General features: G+C 46.3%; 1 protein-coding gene across 2 annotated transcripts; it reads right to left on the reverse strand.

Moving 5' to 3' along the window:
- Positions 1-758: 758 nt before the first annotated feature.
- LOC120834000 (alsin-like) lies at positions 759-17,930 on the reverse strand. Of its 2 annotated transcripts, XM_078091216.1 has the most exons (41): positions 17,743-17,930; positions 17,119-17,271; positions 15,844-16,004; positions 15,495-15,719; positions 15,162-15,352; positions 14,814-14,846; positions 14,525-14,719; positions 14,302-14,351; positions 13,931-14,145; positions 13,524-13,611; positions 13,105-13,283; positions 12,763-12,931; positions 12,454-12,550; positions 12,286-12,363; positions 11,809-12,024; positions 11,553-11,724; positions 11,178-11,373; positions 11,034-11,099; positions 10,767-10,926; positions 10,377-10,508; positions 9,923-10,051; positions 9,704-9,727; positions 8,918-8,988; positions 8,639-8,705; positions 7,925-8,103; positions 7,651-7,716; positions 7,472-7,570; positions 7,157-7,321; positions 6,933-7,044; positions 6,653-6,730; positions 6,398-6,534; positions 6,107-6,262; positions 5,395-5,509; positions 5,147-5,304; positions 4,914-5,012; positions 4,636-4,818; positions 4,449-4,494; positions 4,240-4,301; positions 3,571-3,720; positions 3,373-3,469; positions 759-3,197 (listed from the first exon to the last, which is right to left on the reverse strand). In XM_078091216.1, exons 2-41 carry the CDS (start codon positions 17,136-17,138, stop codon positions 3,159-3,161), a joined length of 4,875 nt encoding a protein of 1,624 aa, XP_077947342.1. In that variant the 5' UTR covers positions 17,139-17,271; positions 17,743-17,930; the 3' UTR covers positions 759-3,158. The 2 variants fall into 2 exon arrangements, with proteins under 2 accessions (XP_077947342.1, XP_077947343.1); XM_078091217.1 differs by lacking the exon at positions 9,704-9,727.
- Between the last annotated feature and the right edge of the window lie 60 nt (positions 17,931-17,990).

Raw genomic sequence — 17,990 nt, forward strand, 5'->3', positions numbered from 1 at the left:
AACTGAAGAACTTCCATTCGCAAATTAACTCAAATGTATTAGGTGAAAAGAATCACGTAAAGAATAGAAACAGAAAGCTAAAAAACTGATTTTATGTAGAAGAGTCGTAAAGACTTCAGCTTATCGTGTTTTTAAAATCTTGTCTGCTTTTTGTTTTGGTTTCACAGCCTCAACTTCTCCCTGGATACATGACAAGAAGCGCCATCTCTGTGGTCCACATCAATGGAAGCAGACGGTTCCCTCCAGTGTCTATTTTGTGCCATTGCCTGCATACGAGTACAGTATACGGTAGCATAACATGACTTCTAACAAGACACACACAACGCACGCACAGAATACAACCAAGCGGCAGCAATTTTTGATCATCATCAAACTGGTTGTCAAAGACCTCCCCTCTAAAGAAGGAAATGATGTGGATGATCTCCAAGATACTGATGTTGGATTATTTGCATTATTTTGAGATACAATGGAAGTGTGTGTGCTTTGCATGGTGACGGACCACCTCCGAAGGACCCCTCAGCGCTAAACCTCCACACAAAGTGTTGTTGTAGACACACAATGTTTATTTTTCATGGGACAGTTTGGCACTGAGCGAATTCGTCAATTGAACAACTCAAATGCGGTCGAGAGACTAAAATGAACAAATCTCAGGTATTACAAATAAATAAAATAAATAAATTTCAGGTATATCAATTATTTACATTTATCATTATTCACAGATTCATTGACAATGGAGGCACAAATAATCACATTGGTCGTTTCCAGAGTCAAATCAAGTTTATTGCTCCTTACAAACGTTTTTCAATTTCCCAGCTCACTAAATATATCTTTCAAAACTACTATAACATTCTTTAATCGGTTCCACCAATCATCGGTCTCTATGATGCAAAAATATAGGTTTAGTTACAAGAGAATAATCACAAGTCATGGATTAGTTTTATTTCATTTCAGAAGAAGAAAACAAAACAGTGTCCTGTGAGCGAGGAATAATGTTTGGTAGACAAAGCTGCGGGTAATTTGTTGATATTGGGCTAAAACCTGCAGAACATCTGTGCTGTCCAGAATCCAGCTGTCTCTCATTCATCAAGCTTACTTCTGTATGAAACCAAACTGTACAAAAATAAATACAGTACAAACACATTTCAGTAACGACAGAAACAGATTTTCTTGAATGCAACACCTGCTTTTCTGTAATATTAGAAAGTTGATCGACAGTAACACGATGACGCCTCTTAAAAACATCAATAGCTGAAAAGCTCGCTTTTTTTCCCTCTTTATTTTAGATGCAATCTAAATGTTTGAATCCACGTTGACGCTCAATATCAACAATGATATAGAATTTATACTTTTACTTTTCTCTAATAAATAATTAAATTAGCTTCTAAAAATAAATAAGACAATATTTTGTGACTAAGCTCACTGGTTTTGGCAGCCAAAACTGGGTGTCACGCCAAATTGTACTCATATTTTTTTTTCTTTTGCAGGAACAAGAAACATAAAAGAAAAAGATATGAAAATACTGTAAGTTATTACTTTGATGCCCCCCATAATATCCGAGGACAGTATTTTACAGAGAACAGATCAGATCAATTACAAGGACAACAACCATAGTACCATAATGTTTTCTGTAGTCCACTTAATTAGCTGCATTTACACACACAGTGAAACAATGACGGCATAATTATGCTATTTGTTTTCAGTTAAGGAAGTGCAGTGGTTCATAAAAATACTGAATGTTTAAAATGTCTTGCAATGTGAATAAATCCTTCAAAATAAAATAAAGGATGCACATCAAGTAGAAATCACTCTCAAATTCCCCAAACCTGCAGAAGGGTGTCTGACAAATCCTGCACACGATGGAACAGGATATAAAACTAAATAACTGATGGAGACGGACACAAAATCCTGGAATTTATAGATATTGTTTTTTTAAAAGGTAGCTTGACCAAATGAGTTGCTGGACTAAACCACAAGTTCTTTGTCAGACAGTCACACATGCTCGTAACAGATATAATACACAGAATAACAAACCCACGACATATGGACCAATGAAAGAACATTTCCACAGTGATCCCTCATGAATTAAGAGCAAGTCAAGCATAGTTTCCGTCTGTAGTGACAGTTTACTGCCGAGCTGCTTGATAATGCACGGGTTGGGTTTGCATTACAGGAGACTACGGGGGATAGAAGCTTGTTCTATCTTTGAAAGTTTCAAGGAACTGAACCTGTCCGTTTAGCGTCATGTTTTTAACTACGTCGCCTGCATTCAAAAGATGTAAAAGGCTCTAAATTTGTAACGGGACGTCAGTGTAACCACTTCCATTAGTATATGGACAATTTTACATTTTCAGCAACCTTCTGTTAAAGAATAAATACCCCCAAACTTCACCAAACCAACAGAACTAAATGTTTCCGTCTTAACAAATACAGCATAGGGTGGAGTGAAGGTTTCATTACATTTTCAACAGTGCATTTAGAGGGGTTGAGATTTACTGTTAAATGAATGCATGTAAAAAGAGAAGAAGTTACTACTTTAGAACAGTGACGTTCCCTTTGTGGATTACTGCACCATTAAAACAATCTTGACAATCAATCAACCACATGATTATTTCATATTTTCAGTTACCGGCCCTTTAAGTTCAATGTAACATCTGATCTGGTCAGTTGACTTGTCGTTCCTCAGAGTATTATACAGCGGCATCAATATATATTACATATATTATTCTATATTTCAATGAATTAACTTTTAGGGTTATGAGAACTTCAATGCTGTAACCACTTTGCAAGAACGTTGTCAGCACTTTGATTTTCCATTAAATACTTTTGATGATATACATTGTAATGTATTAACATAAAGTTAAAAATCCTCAGTGACATCTTTCGTGGTGTAATGAGGATAGTAAAGCAGTTTACTTACTTGTCCAGAAGGGGGCGACGCAATTCCAATAAAAAAACGTAAAATTCCAAATTAAGAAGTGGGGTGTAATATACTAAGAGGGCCGCCAGTGACCGAGGGGTGAGTGGCGCTTTTCCCCTTCCTGCGTCCGACCATCTGCAGCTTCCCAGTGGCCTCCGGTGGAATCCAGGCGGTTTGACTGGTTTTGTTCCTGCAGCTCCTGTGTGAGAAGCTCTGCCTGGTGTCTTCTTCTTCTCTGCTCCTACGTCGCTGACTCCTGGAGGATCTGCATGTAACAGGCCTGCAGCATAGGAGTGCAATCAATGATTAAGTGATGGTTCTGATGAATTGATTATAGAAACTGAAAAGCACTCATACTGCACACACGTTTTAAGGCGACACAGTCATGTAAAGTGTAGTCAGATGTTTGAGGAGTAATGTGTGTTGTTGGGGGGAGGAGGGGGGGGGGGTTCCACCTGCAGTGTTGTGAACATCAGGCCCATCTCTCCGTGCTGAATGTTGGGATCCATCAGATCTTCGATCAGACTGACCTCGGCTCCCAGGTTCCTGATCCTGGAGCAGAGCAGCAGGGAACCGACATGTTGAGTCAGGACAGTGAAGCCTCTTATTGACAAAGAGTGTGTGTGTGTGTGTGTGTGTATATGATAGCGCACCTCGCTCTGAGCACCACGTATATGAAGAGAGGGAGCAGGTCATCCATGCACCACAGGAAGCTGTCATCCAGCATCAGTTTTACTTCCTGGGTCAATTCCTCAAACGTCTTCTGGATGACGAGGAGTTTGTCTGACGGAGTGAAGGCCGTGCTGCGTGTGGAGGGAAACACATATTTCTGTTCATACACAATACACTTTTCAGTACACGTTCCCCTTTAGTCCTGTAACAGCTCAACACATGTGTGGAGGAGGGGGAAGGGGGGGGGTCCCAGAGCCTGTGGTTAAAATAAATCAGGATTTGTGGCAGAGTCATTGAAACCTCTCAGTTTTTTAATAATTTGCAATTGTCAAATTTCAAAATCAAAATATTTAGGCATTGAAAAAAATGATTATCATCACTTGTGATAGAAAAATGTGAAGTTCATGTGCCGGATGCTGTTGAAAATGCAGATGGAGCAAAATAAAATTAAAAATAGGGTCGTTGAATCGGCAAGAGGTCAAAGCTAGTTTTGAGTCCAGTGAATCCTCGCTGAGCCCGTTTGAGAAATTCATTGTGCCTCAAAGTCGCGCATTAACTCAGACGTTGGACGTGAACTTGAGCTTGTGTGCCGATTACGCCGGATCAAGAGGTTGCTAATGGTTCATATAGTCGGGTCACATGGCAGCTACCTGATTTGTTGGAGTGTCTCTACAGCAGAAACAAAGCAGGCATCTTTACTGCTGGACACAATCTGCGATAAAGGTTTTAAAAGAAAATCAGTTATAGAAGACAAATCAAAAGAGCACACTTTCACGCTGTGTGTGAGGGATGGATGGGGGGAGGGATTGAAAGCCGCAGGAGGAACATGAGAAAAAAATAGTGCATTTTATCACCTAACCTGCTTTTTCTCCCCTAGAATTGACGTCCACACTGGCCAGAACTTCCTACAGGAAAAACACAAAAGTGAGCATGCGTCCGTCGGCATTTGAAGGCGTCAGAATTTTAAAAATCCCAGTGCCGTTTGTGTGTGTGTGTATGTGTGTGTGTGTGCGTGTGTGTGCGCGTGTGTTGATGTACACACTCACTCCTGCACTCCCAGGAAGCGGAGCAGCGGCCGGTCGGGCTGTTTGTTGAGCCGCAGCATGCGCTCCCAGTACCGGGTGTCCTCCTGCTCTTCCTGCAGGCAGTACAGGGTGAAGAGAGGCGGGTAGAGTCGAGGGAGCAGCTGAGGGAGGAGCAAGGAGGAGGAGCTCAGCACCACAACGCCGCTGCAGGGAGACAAAAGAAAAAAAAAAGGTTCAGGAGGAGTGATGGAGATGGAAATGCGCAACCATTGCAATCACTTCCTCTGGGTGACACCCACCTTTGATCTGACATGTCGGGCTTCTGTTTGCTCTCAGGTGTGGAGGTAGGCGGGTCTGGGATGATGCCGCCATCATCCGGCAGCCCCGGAAACAGAAACCTGCAAGAATATTTTTAAAAATGTATTGTTTAGTAACAAGCGACAAAATGCGGTTAGATCTACAGCAGGACGGAAGCTCAGCAGTGAAGAGGCGGCCAGCGGAGAGAGAGAGAGAGCTCAGGGCGCGAGTCTACCTGACGATCCTGTAGAAATGGGTGAGGTAGGCCAGGACCTCCTGCACGGCCAGCCTGAGCAGCCGGCGGTTGGATCCCACGCCGACGTAGGTCATCCTGTAGGCCGTCACCAGCGTCTCCACCAGCCAGCCCAGAGGGTGGTGAGGGGTCTCACACGCCTGACACACAAGTGCAAACTTAAGTACAACACCGACAAGAGTACAGACGGGAGCAGGTGACGGAAGAGAGCGTCTCTCTCACACGCGGACCTTAATGAGGTATCTCCGTATGTTGTCGTAGTTTGCCGTGGTCACCGGTTCTCCGTGCTGAGGAATGCACTCCAAACACTCCAGCACTTTACTCTGAGACCTACTGAGATTGGGGCTGAGAACACACACACACACACACACACACACACACACACACACACACACACACACACACTTTAATATACTGTACAGTAAAGCGTTTGCAGTAGGGGTGCAACGATTCATCCACTGAATCGATTAATCAATTTATATTCCTGCGATCACAATAACAATTGCCAAGTTTATCTGTAAAGACATGCGACCCTACAATGTGGTTGAAAATCCAGGGTTCTGTAAATTGATCCAAACATTGTGTAATTATTGTGTATGTGTATTGATGTTTTTCAACATTGAAAATGGTTGCACAAAAAGGTTAATACATTTGCCATCAATTGTTGTTTGCTTGTTTATAATATCCATAATTAATTTAAACCTGATATCCTTACAAGAAACAACAGGGATCTCAGAAACTTTGCCTGCACTGTCCAGTAAAGTACAGTAAAAATCGATTTCAAGTCACTGAATCAAATCGTTCTAAATGAACCCAGATCGTCCATGAATCGAATCGGCAACCATGAATCACGATTCGAATCGAAGTTAAAATGAATCGTTACACCCCTAGTTTGCAGGGATGCGGTGTTTATGAGCGGCGCCTGTGACTTCATCCTTCCACCTTTGTCGCCGTGCAGTCGCTATGGTGACCGCGATGCTGTCCCAGGCTGCAGTCCTCTCTCCTCTGCCGGCAGAATCGCAGCCCAGTCGACTCCAACATTCGTCGAACGCGCAGAGCCACCTCTGAGCCGCCGGCACCGCGTACTGACCCAGCCGGCTGCACGCGCACACATAAAAAAAACTCACGTTAATATTCATCCACGGATAAACTGAACATTCCCGTGGGAAGAATACACACAAAACGCTGCTCTACAGGAAAAGGGGGTTTGAAAGAGGACAAAGTAATACTCACAGGAGGCCGCTTCTCTCTTTGTGTTCAGGTTCACCTGCGGACGGTTTGAAGTACGTTCCAACGACCTTCAGCCCCGTGGTCCACTCCCCGCTGAACATGCCCTCCAGGCTATCCCCGTTAGCCAGCGATAAAACGCCCTGAAGGGGGAGGGGCCAATTCATTTAGTGGGATTTAAAAAAAATAAAATGCAGTTCTAAAGAAGGACAACCAGTTGCATTAGAAAGTTGAAAAGACGATTGCGTGGGAAAGTGCTACCTTCCCGTTGACCGTCCAGTCCTCAGAAAACTCCCCATGCAAAGCTGTGTCGTCATCGGACACCAGCAGACCTGGTCCCTGGCGGGAGGGATAAACATATTTTATCTACTTTACTGTCGCCTGAAGCCATTTTGCACCTTCCAGTTACATATCAGGGCAACTTGCTGCTAAATGCATTCAGAACGGGGACCAATTTTTCCTGATAAATGAATGAGAATAAATCGAGCTGGTTTCATTAACACCGGGCGCCGTTCCAGGCTGCAGACCTATTCAGACTTACACACATCTTGTTGTCTCTGAAGATCCCTTCGTAGTACAAACCGCACTGGGTGACAACGGTAGCGTTGCCGTGGCGCTGCTCGTCCAGCCACAGCCCCATGTACTTCTCTCCCCTGGGGAAAGCACACGAGAGCGGTGAGCAGAGATCACCGCCGCGCTGCTGTCTCGTTGTCCTCATTGAGCGAGACGCGACGGCGTCAGGGCAATGTCGTTTTTGCGTCACACCTGGTGATGTCATCGTGGACGCCGTATCCCGTCTTCTTGTCGTGGACCCACTGGCCAATGAAAACGCTGGAAGACCTTTTGGCCATCCGGCCGGAGCTCAGCATGCCGTAGCCGTGCCTGTGGCCGTCGCAGAAGCAGCCCTCGTACACCTCGCCACTGGCATACCTGCGCAGCACCACCGGAGACATGAATCCACCAAGGTCTTAAGGTTAGAGATGCAACTTTACTTTGGTACTGAAAATGTCCTGTCCACTCTGATGTATACGACGCTACGTTCTACTTCACTAAAAAGTCAGTAGAAAACAGGTTACTGACTTGTACTTGCCGAAACCATGGATCTTGCCGTCTCTCCAGTGTCCTTGGTAGCAGTCCGGCTTGTTCAGCACTTTGTCAGGAATTAGACACTCCCCGTATCTGGAAAGAGAAAAGCCTTTTAATGTCCCCCTAAAAAAAAAGAGGTTAAAGCTGGTTAGACGCCGGGTTCATTTACTCACCCGTCCTCCTGTCCACTCTTAAAGTTCCCGCTGTAGGTCCGTCCATCGGGCCACTTCATGGTGCCTCTGTAAAGTCAAACGCATTCAAATATCAAACAATTCACTGTGCCCATTTTAACAGCTACTACTGAAAATATTCAACTTAAAAGAGTCAAATAAACCCTGGGTTTTTATCTCACTGACATTTACTGCTGCATAGGATTTACCGAAGCTCGCCGTGGCTCAAATATAAGCAATGACTTGATATTTGAGGGACACAAACACGGTGCCTAACCTGCCGTGGATCCGCCCGGCCACCCAGGCGCCGGTGTAATGGGCGTCTTTAAACCGGCCCTCTCCACAGAACGTGTGTGAGGCCGTGCGGGACATGGCAGCCAAACCCGGCGACGACCCCTGACCTGCGCCGCCCAGCACATGATCCACTGCCTGGTTGAGAGACCGAAGCCACTTGTTCTGTAGAGAGAGAGAGAGAGAGAGAGAGAGAGAGAGAGAGAGAGAGAGAGAGAGAGAGAGAGAGAGAGAGAGAGAGAGAGAGAGAGAGAGAGAGAGAGAGAGAGAGAGAGAGAGAGAGAGAGAGAGAGAGAGAGAGAGAGAGAGAGAGAGAGAGAGAGAGAGAGAGAGAGAGAGAGAGAGAGAGAGAGAGAGGGTTTTTGTAGAAGAAAGAATGCATGTTGCATTTGATGTGTGCATCTCAACAAATAAAAAGCTGTATGTAGTGAAAAATACTGAATAAAAATCAGACAGTGATCGTTCTGAATTATTGATGCCCAATCTCATCATGTATTCACAAGTCTCATCACTGCTAATCACAAAATGCTTTAGTACTTAACACTTAAATTATATAATACTGAAACAAAAGCAATCTTTTCCCCTCAACGTTTTTAAAATCTGCTAAATAATTTACTAAAAAACTATTTGCATGAGACTTGAATGATGGAGAGAAGATACATGAATCTGGTTGCAATGAGCGGGTTATGAATGACATCACCTTCTCCTGCGGCGTCGAGGCCACCAGGGTGAAACTCTCCTCTGGACACGTTATCTTGATGGCGTAGCTGAAGACACACGGACGATAACAAACATTTACTTTTGCTTCTGAGGGAATTAAAAACATGAAATAAAACCTGAAAAATGGCTGAAGATCCCAAGTCAGATTTTTGAAGTGGAAAAAAGAAATGAGGAGAACGCCGATAGGCATTTTTTAAGAAGATTCTTTCACGTTATCGCTTGTCATTAATTGTTGGATTTCTAAAAGCACCAAACTCACAGTCCGCTGCAGTCTTCAGTCACCGGCTTCACCCACAGAGAGGCCAGCGGGTAGATGTGATGTGTGGAGAACTGCAGAGGGAGAAAGAGCTCAGGTTCATGCATCTTCTCTCCATCCTTCTGGAGATGTGGGACATTTGGTATTTCTCACAGTATTCAGTCCATGTCGCACTGTGGTTTTTCATTTAATTCTGATCAACTAAGCAAATAACAAAACTCGTGACAAATGTAGTTCTATGCTGAATTTACAAGGCAAGACGCATTGAGTAGACAAGGCAGGATCCACGAGGTGTAAAATGTAGACGACACAACACACAGGACCCAGAACCAGAGGGAGGGAGACGGGACAGCTTTCACCACGACATGCTGCCTAGGAACACACACACACACACACACCCCTCACACCATAGCCTGTTTGGTAGCAGCTAAAGCTCAGAGCAGCATAAGTGTTCACACGGGACGTCTGCAGTGCGAAGGCGTAGATTAGATGTTAACCTATTAACCTATCACACACTACTGGGATTTTTTTTTTAACACAAAAAATTGCAGAAAAGATAACCCTCTGTGAGAGGAGGATTTGGCTGATGGTCTGAGCCACGTACACAAGGTGAATTGCAGACTGGCGAGCGAAGAACGTACGCACCTTTAACATTACGCATATTCCCGTGTCAACACTTCTTTATTTGCTCACTACGTGAACCCGTCAGCAGGTAATTACTGAACAGAGACCAGCCCGCCCACGCTGCTGCAGCACAAAGCTCCAAGAACTAGCGTCAGATGTACTTACGAGGCTCTGAGAGGGAATGGCGCCCTGAGTGAACGAAAGATGTTCAGACATCAACTTTATCCGGAAAAACATGGTTTACCTCCACAAACGGCAGGACGACGGATGGAGCTTTGTTTGATTAGAACTCGACTAACAGAGCTTCCCTCCGTACTACCCGTCACTGAAGTTGAATATTTGAAATTGGGTCTGCAGAGGGACGCTGCGTGTGTGCGTGCGTACCTGTGTGTGCACCAGTGTGTCGTTGAACAGTATGAACCAGTGGTTGGAGAAGCGCCCGGCGTTCTGCAGAGTCAGAGATCTGTTGCCGCTTTCACACACCACGCGACGCTGCGGGAGACGCAGGACCTCCTGAGGAACACACACGTTTATTTGCTTATTAAAACCTGGCAAACTGTTGGAAGTACATTTATGGGTTGGTCCGTGATCAGCATTTGTGATTTACCAACTTAAGACTTTTGCACCAGCGTAGAAAACTAAACGATGAAGACAATCGACACTTTTCACCCATTTCGGTGGCGTTTTGCTTGTGCTTGTCAGAAGTCGATGTTTGGGGTGGTGATTTGAGCACAATTCAATGATATTTACTTGCACTCTATGCAGCCAGCGGAATTATGACAAAACACTTTCCCGAGCAGAGACGCAGAGATATAACGTAACAGAGAGTGGTGCTCACGGTGGTTTTCCCGGAGTGGGAACTCCAGAAGAGGGAGGTGGTCTCGGCCTCCTTCTTCCTCCTCAAGAGGGACGAGGACTGGGAGTCGTACCGACTACCGCCCTGATCGAGGGACTGATACTCTGTAGTCGCCTGGAGGGGGGAAAATGATAAGAGTTAGGCATAAATATACAGCACATCAAAGAAGATTACATCACAATTGTATTCATCTACTGCTAAATAGCTCAATTAGAAATATGTAAAACTTGTGCTGTATTATTAAAGCAACAGTAGGTTTGTTTAAATGTGAGGATACATTTGAAGCTTAAATACTTGTTTTTTACTCGCAATCAATAGTGAGAGTGCAGAGAGAGAGAAGAAGAGCAACCAGAGCGCCGTGAGCTTCCTCACCACATCGTAACAGGCGGCCAGTTTGAGCAGCATTCGGCTGTACTGGTGCAGCTGCTGCAGAGGCCAGTACAACAAGGAAACCAGATCAGCTTTACCACCGGCGGACTGGTCTGGTTCACACAGCTGAGCGAGCACGGCCTGCTGGGAGCCTAAACACTCGCTGCACAGAGACACAAAAGGAATCAGTTCTCTTCTGTATGTTCAGATCAATGTGGTCGGTCTTCACTTGATGGGAATTCTTATTACTAGGAAAATAAATGAGCTTACAGGGAGAGTTTATGGAGTGGTCGGAACCCACCCATCACCTGGAAGTCTCCTACTGAAGAACAATACCTGGAGAGACGACACAGGCTGAGATTTTAATCTGGGGCTTTATTTACCAACAAATTAGATAAAAAGCATTAACTTTACTCGTTATAAACGTCCAGAAAGTGCTCAGAGTGCGTCAGCAGGGGAAGGGAGGCGATGTCACAACCCTGCACATCATGCAGGAAGTAGCTGAGCGCCGTGGAGTGTTGACCAATCAGAAGGCTCAGACGAACAAAACTCTCACAGAGAGAGAAGAAGAGGTGAGTGCACGGCTCCCCCAAGGACGGCGACGCGCTTTCTGTGGAGGGGCACACAAACACGCACAACGCGCTCATGCAATCACTTATTAGATGCTGAAGTTTTTTTTCCGATTTGCTTTAATTTCATGTTTTCTTTAATCAATATTCAGGAGGAACATTCAATTCCAACATCCAAAACCGCCAATGGCGAGGAGGTTAAAATACTAAGCAGACTCACCTCTGCTGCGTAGCGGCGTGAGGACGAGCCGCTTGACGCTGCTCAACCAGCAGTAGAAGCGTCGCTCTCGGGAGGCCAGCTCGTGGATGGCGCCGATAAAGCCCATCACGTTCACGTCTGCCAGCGCCGCGCAGCTCTGACCGCCGCTGCAGACGCCGCTGATGTAACCCATCTGCAAAAACAAAAGAAGGCATAAACCCTCCAGAGAGGCAGCTGGAGGAAACCCACATAGCGTTTCTGTTCTGGACGCACAAACCTCCACGCAGAAGGGCAGCAGGTCGGGTCGGACTGCGTAACTCTCTGCTCTGTTGGGCGACCTTTGAGTGTTGCGTGACGTCTCCGTCTGCGTGGAGCTCGGCTCTTTCCGCGGGCCGCAGTACAACAGGACGGGCTGGACGCAGTCTCCGTCGGCCAGGAGGAGGGAGTGACTCTGACCGGCTGACACGTCCCAAACCCGAAGACCGTCGGACAGCTGCAGCGGCCGGCGAGGGACAAAACAAAGAAGGCCGCTTGGTTGTAGGAATGTTAGTGATGACTTATATATAATCTGGCATGAAGTATTCTGTCCGCTGTCTCTTCTTGTCTTCTATCGCTCTGTTATTTCAGTACTGTCATCGGGATCACGTATTCATGTGTATGAGGGATTTTGACTCAATGATGTGGATGACTGGATTTATTTAAGTGCAGAAGGCTGGAGTCAAACACAGTAAATAAGATGTACAGATGAATGTACCTCTGTCTGCCGAGGTACAGTTACAGGACTGTTGACATGGCCGAGCTGTCCGCACATGTTGCTGCCCCACGAGTACACCTTAAAAAACAACTGGACTTTCAGACCTGAAATACGATGACATTTTGTGTAACACATTTAGCCGTGACGGTTGAGAACTGTGTGCGTTACCTGGCAGTGGGCTGTGAGAGCCAGTGAATGGTGCGACCCTGCGGCTACTTTGATCACCTCCTCGCCAGTCAAACACTTGATGCACAGAGGCTGGAGTCTGAACACACACACACACACACACACACACACACACACACACACACACAGAGGAGAGGAGTTTCTATTCTATCTTTAAGTCACTCATCCCGTGACTTGAGTTTCACTCCTGCGACATGAAGGTGAACTGGACTCAAGATGTAGTGTTACCATGGCTACGAAAGCAGTGGTCTGATGATAAACTGGTGTGTGTGTGTGTTTGCGTATCCACACCTGGCCAGCTGATCTCCATGTCCCAGTTGTCCCTCAGACCCGCGGCCCCAGCTCCACACTTCTGTCTCCAGAGACGGCAGCCCACCCCCAGCCTCCTCCGGTGCCGCGGACCGGCTCCGACATGAGGAGGACGGCCTGCCGGCACTGCACCGCCGTTGCCGTGGAGACCCTGAAAGAAAAAAACACGATCCAACCGTAAGAGTGACGTTTAAGTGTTTTTCAAGAATGAACTTGAAAACAAGTTTATTCTAAGCTAAGCTAACAGCCTCCTGGTTTTATAAGTACGGCTCAGGTTACCAACCTTATCTAACCCCTACGTTGTTCAAAGCCGAGCATTCCTACCCTGGGTGGGTGTTCCTGGCAGAGAGCGTCTCCTGTTCGCTGCCGCTTTCCCCTTCTGGTTTATATTTGTGAGACTGGTGCTCTTTGGGCCCCTCAGTGCCCTCTTCTCCGCCGCCAGACAAAGTCGAACTTCTTCCAAACACACGGGAACAGAGGAGGAGTACGGCGCGGCTACTCCGCTGAGAGAGAGGTCAGAGGTCAGGCAGCAAATTCATTCTAAATGAGAAAGTCTCCTCTAATAGACCATGTTAAAGTTGAGGTTGACTGTGTCAAAAAAGCAATCGCTTTAATAAAATGAAGAGCCACACAAATACACCCTTGCAGGGACAACTTTGCCTCATGAGATTATTCAAACACTGACCAACTGAATCGCCTAAAACTATTTTGCTCCATTGTCTCTCCAGTGAACTTGGTCTTACTTGTTGCTTTGACTCTTAACTGGTGAATCTTCTTTGTAACTGGAAGTCAACAGATCCGTGGAAGGAGTTGAGGACACACAGCTGTCCTCTGGAAAGAATATTGGCAGGAGAGAAGGAACACAAATCTTTCAGCAGGAAAAAATGGATACGGAGTAGCAAAAACAAATTAATATACAAAGAAGGTGCAAAGAGCTATGAATAATTAAATCCACTAGTGAAAAAGAATGAATGCGTTATGGAACAAAGACTAGAACTGAGTTACTAACCTGAAGTGTAACTGCTCATGATACGGAGTAGCAAAAACAAATTAATATACAAAGAAGGTGCAAAGAGCTATGAATAATTAAATCCACTAGTGAAAAAGAATGAATGCGTTATGGAACAAAGACTAGAACTGAGTTACTAACCTGAAGTGTAACTGCTCATGGAGTCGGTGTCTCCCGGCCCGGCGCTGTGGCGCATCTCCAAAGAGTGACTGGAGAGTTTCTGGAGGAGGTTCTGGAGCTCGGCTTCGTCGGGGAAAGCGGGTTTCTTGTTGGTTCTCCAGCCCGTCATTGGGTGAGCCCTGGGGCGGCCCTCCGTTTCTTGGAGGGGGGGGGTGTTCCCAACTGGAGGAGTCGTCCTTTAAGTTTTGCAATGGAGGGAAAGGGAAGAGAAGAGAGAAAGCAGAAAAAATGGATAACAGTTAAACGCGACAAATGTAGAGAGAAGAGATTGATAAAATATGTGACACTAACTTTTTGGATTTGACAAAAAGCGTCCGCTGTCCCCAGCTTACCTTTCCCCGGGTTGGAGCCTCCGTCTGGGGTCTCTTCTCCCCGGAGACGTCTGGGAACCAAAACCGAAGACGGGCATCAACCGACGGAAAAATAGATGAACTTCTTAAATAAGAATCTACGCTCATAGATACTGAACCTAAAACATTTGAACAACATCTGGTTTCTGTAAATATATTTCTACTTACTTGCCAATACAGTTTTCTGTATTTTTGAAGTAGTTACCTCGTGGGTCATGACCTCAGTCAGCTCCACCCCCAGCGGACAGTAGTGACCTGCATCCGCTGCAAAGGGCTCCTCCCCCTCCGTCACTGGACAGTGAGGCGACTGCCCCCGCTGCGTCTCCTCAGATGCATTCTGGGTATTCTGTTGATGTAAGCTGCGAACCAGGGCCAGGCTGTGGTAGGCACCACAAGCCACCTGTTGATAAAGAATAGGAACAGTATTTTTGGACACAGAACATTTTTTTTTTTAATTTAAATATATCAAAGAAGATATAAGGAAGAGAAACTACCTGAACTACGTGTCTTCCTGACAAGTGCTCCACCTGCCACAGACGGGAAAATTCCAAATCAGAATCAGTGAGTCAAACGGTAAAAAATTGCAAGCAAAATTAATACAATACAAACAGATAAGATAAGTACGTTAAAACGCGTATATGAACGTTTCCATATGAGAAACCGCTGTAATCAAAATGTACCTTTTTGTCAAGTGCTCATATGCACATAGACAAAAACCCTGTTGCTTCATCATCAATCAGTGTGCACATTAAGTTTCCCTTCTCTCCACAGCTAAAAGATTCCATATTCCACAAAAGTATCAATATCCGCAACTGGGCTGGATTCAGCTTCATACGAATCACCTTCTGTGGTCTCCACACGGGAAAGGTGTTTGTGACCAGGCCAAGTTGGCAGCCGCTTCCCCAGGCCCACAGCTCGTTCCGGGCCGACAGGGCCAGGCTGTGCTCCCGCCCGAGCGCCAGATCCACAACCCGAACCGCTGCTGGAGGGACCACGTCGCTGTCCACCACGCTGACCGGGCACGGCTCTGAAACTGGAGGATTCGCACGCCCGACGCATCCCCGACATTTACCAACTGATTATAACACCAATTGAGTAAATTAAAGACGTGCGGAAGTAGGATGTGAGGAGGAAACGAGACAGGAAGGAAGGAAGGAGGTAAGGTATTTACTGACCCGTGATGCTCGTGTCCGTGCCCCTCTCGCTCAGCCCGCACTGTCCCGCAGTGTTCTCCCCCCACATGAAGACGTTGCCCTGCTCGCTCAGCGCTCCGCAGTGGAAGCCGCCGGCGGCCACGCGGACCACCGTCCTCCCCAACAGAGAGATCTCCAGCAGCGGTGCGGACACCGGGACGCTCAAGTCCCTCCACAACAGCTCTCCGAAGGAATAGACCTGGCCACCTGCAGGACAACCACAGGGATGCTCCTGCTCATCATGATCTGTCCTCATTACATATGAGAATTTTAAAAAAACGTATGTTAGTGTGGATTGGACCATCGCACAGCCATACTGTCCCACACTGACCCTGTGTCAGCAGGAGGCCATGGTGTTCTCCCAGGCTCGCCTGAAGGACGGGCCTGGACAGCAGCACTCGATCTGGACAGAGCTGCGCACTGGGGCCCGCCGACTGCCAGATGTGGAGCAGCCCCCGCTCTGGAGGTGTGGGGGGCCGCTCATCTGCATGGCTGTAAGCGTATTTGCAAATGAATCACTACTGTTAACCTGGAATAATTCACACATTACCTGAACTAAGGGAAAAAACACAATCAGCTGTATACCGGCATACATTTTGAACCTGGTTACGTCTGATGTTGAAGCGCGTTGTGGTTGAGTGACGCATCAAATTCCAGCTCATTCGTCTGTGTAGATCTCTACCTCGAGCCCCGACATGCAGTTATCGTTGGAGCGAGAACAACATCGGCAAATGACTCACTCACATCAAACTGGACAAACTATTTTAGGCAGAGGTGCACTGTCCAGAGGCCTTAATGACGACGCTCTGCTGTCAGCAAGCCAGCGACCAGACTATTTTCTCAGGGAGCTTTCTAAAGCCATTGTGATGGTTGTTTGCATTCCTCCCTCCTGTTCATGCACGGCGGGACCGCTGACGTCATGGAGACTACACCCTCTTAGCGTTCCCCGGAGATTTTAACCATGTCCCCTTGACAAGAACCGTGGAAAGCTGTGCGGGGGGGGGGACTGAAGATCAGCGGCTTTGACTTCACATCAAGTCCCTGGAGAAGCTGGACCTGAGACAACTGGACACAAATGTGGCTGCACTTCTAACTTATCTGAGACTCAGAGCCGCTTATGTCCTGGGGGTGGATCGGAAGTCTGTGTTGGTATAAGAGATGCTGAAAAACGACCACTCAGTATTATAGACAATGCCTCTTGTTCCAACGCACAAACGACTGGCTTCACTTCAGAGCACCTTCAGTCGAACACGGAGACCACCCATGTGCACCATATAAGGCCACAGGAAGTATTTTTTTCTCTCTCTCTCCCCCAGCCTATAGAACCGCTCCCCCTTCTGCAACACTCCCAACAATAATAACCACATTATGTCCAATAGTACCGTTTTCAACCATGTGCAATGTATAATTTCATAGCTTAGCCCAAGTAGTGTCAAGCTATGTCATCCACCATTTATTGTATATAACATATTACTTTAGATACTTTGGCTCACTTTGAACAAAAGCGCTTATATAGGAAATTTGCTCTATGTAGTAATTTAAGTTTGACTGGTCTACTGAGAGACCCGTGGTGTGAATCTCACATCACAGGGTAAGTTGTGTTTACCTTTCCTCCGTGTCCTCCATCACTTCGGGCTCTTCTGTCCACAGGATAGTGATGGCATCTCAATCAACATCTCTACAAGACCGTGTCTTCTATTCCCCAGCAACAGAATGCATCTTCTTTCTTGTTTTAACGGTCTTTAGGAGCTTATAACATCTGTTTGGAGGGATAAAAAAGATTATAATCGATTATAATTCAAACTAGTAATCCATCGCATCTGTGGTCTTTTTAGCACGTCGGTTTCTTCTGATCTTTAATTTAGCGTCACTGGAAAACTACGGTGGAAAAGTCACAACAAACCCAGCAAAACTATTTCAAAGTTGTGTCTGCACTGCGTGGTCTGGTGTCACGCAACGCGGAACCCGAAACTCGGAAGTCATTTAACGCAACGCACGCAGAGATTAACAACAAGACACGAACGCCACACGTTCAGTGGGGAGACGAAATAAACGACAATTAGTAAATATGTCCAGGTAGAACGGGTTTTTTCATAGAAATAGCAGAATACGTTGCCATTCAATAAAACACGAACCCCGTATATTGTCCATTTCAGCGCGGGTCAAGTAGTTAAATAAACTTGGTTAGCTTAATGCTACCGCTGCTAGAAGAAAAGCTAACTAAACCCACCGAACGCCGGTTCGGACTCGGTGGACCGCCGAGGAGGTTCGTGATGCCGCATAACTGCGTGTGTACGTGCTGTCACGACAGGAACAAGGCGCGATGGAATAAATAAATATATTGAAATCAGTGCAGCGCAGTGGGAGCACAAGTTGAGCCGCACTTGTCCGGCGATGTTGACGGGAGCCTCCTCTCCTACGGCAGCCGGGCAGGGACAAACGAGGCGGCCGCGCCTCACCTGTTGCTGCCGAGGTTCG

The sequence above is a fragment of the Gasterosteus aculeatus genome, chromosome 16 (genome assembly GCF_964276395.1).
Source record: "Gasterosteus aculeatus chromosome 16, fGasAcu3.hap1.1, whole genome shotgun sequence".
Lineage (NCBI taxonomy): Eukaryota > Metazoa > Chordata > Actinopteri > Perciformes > Gasterosteidae > Gasterosteus > Gasterosteus aculeatus.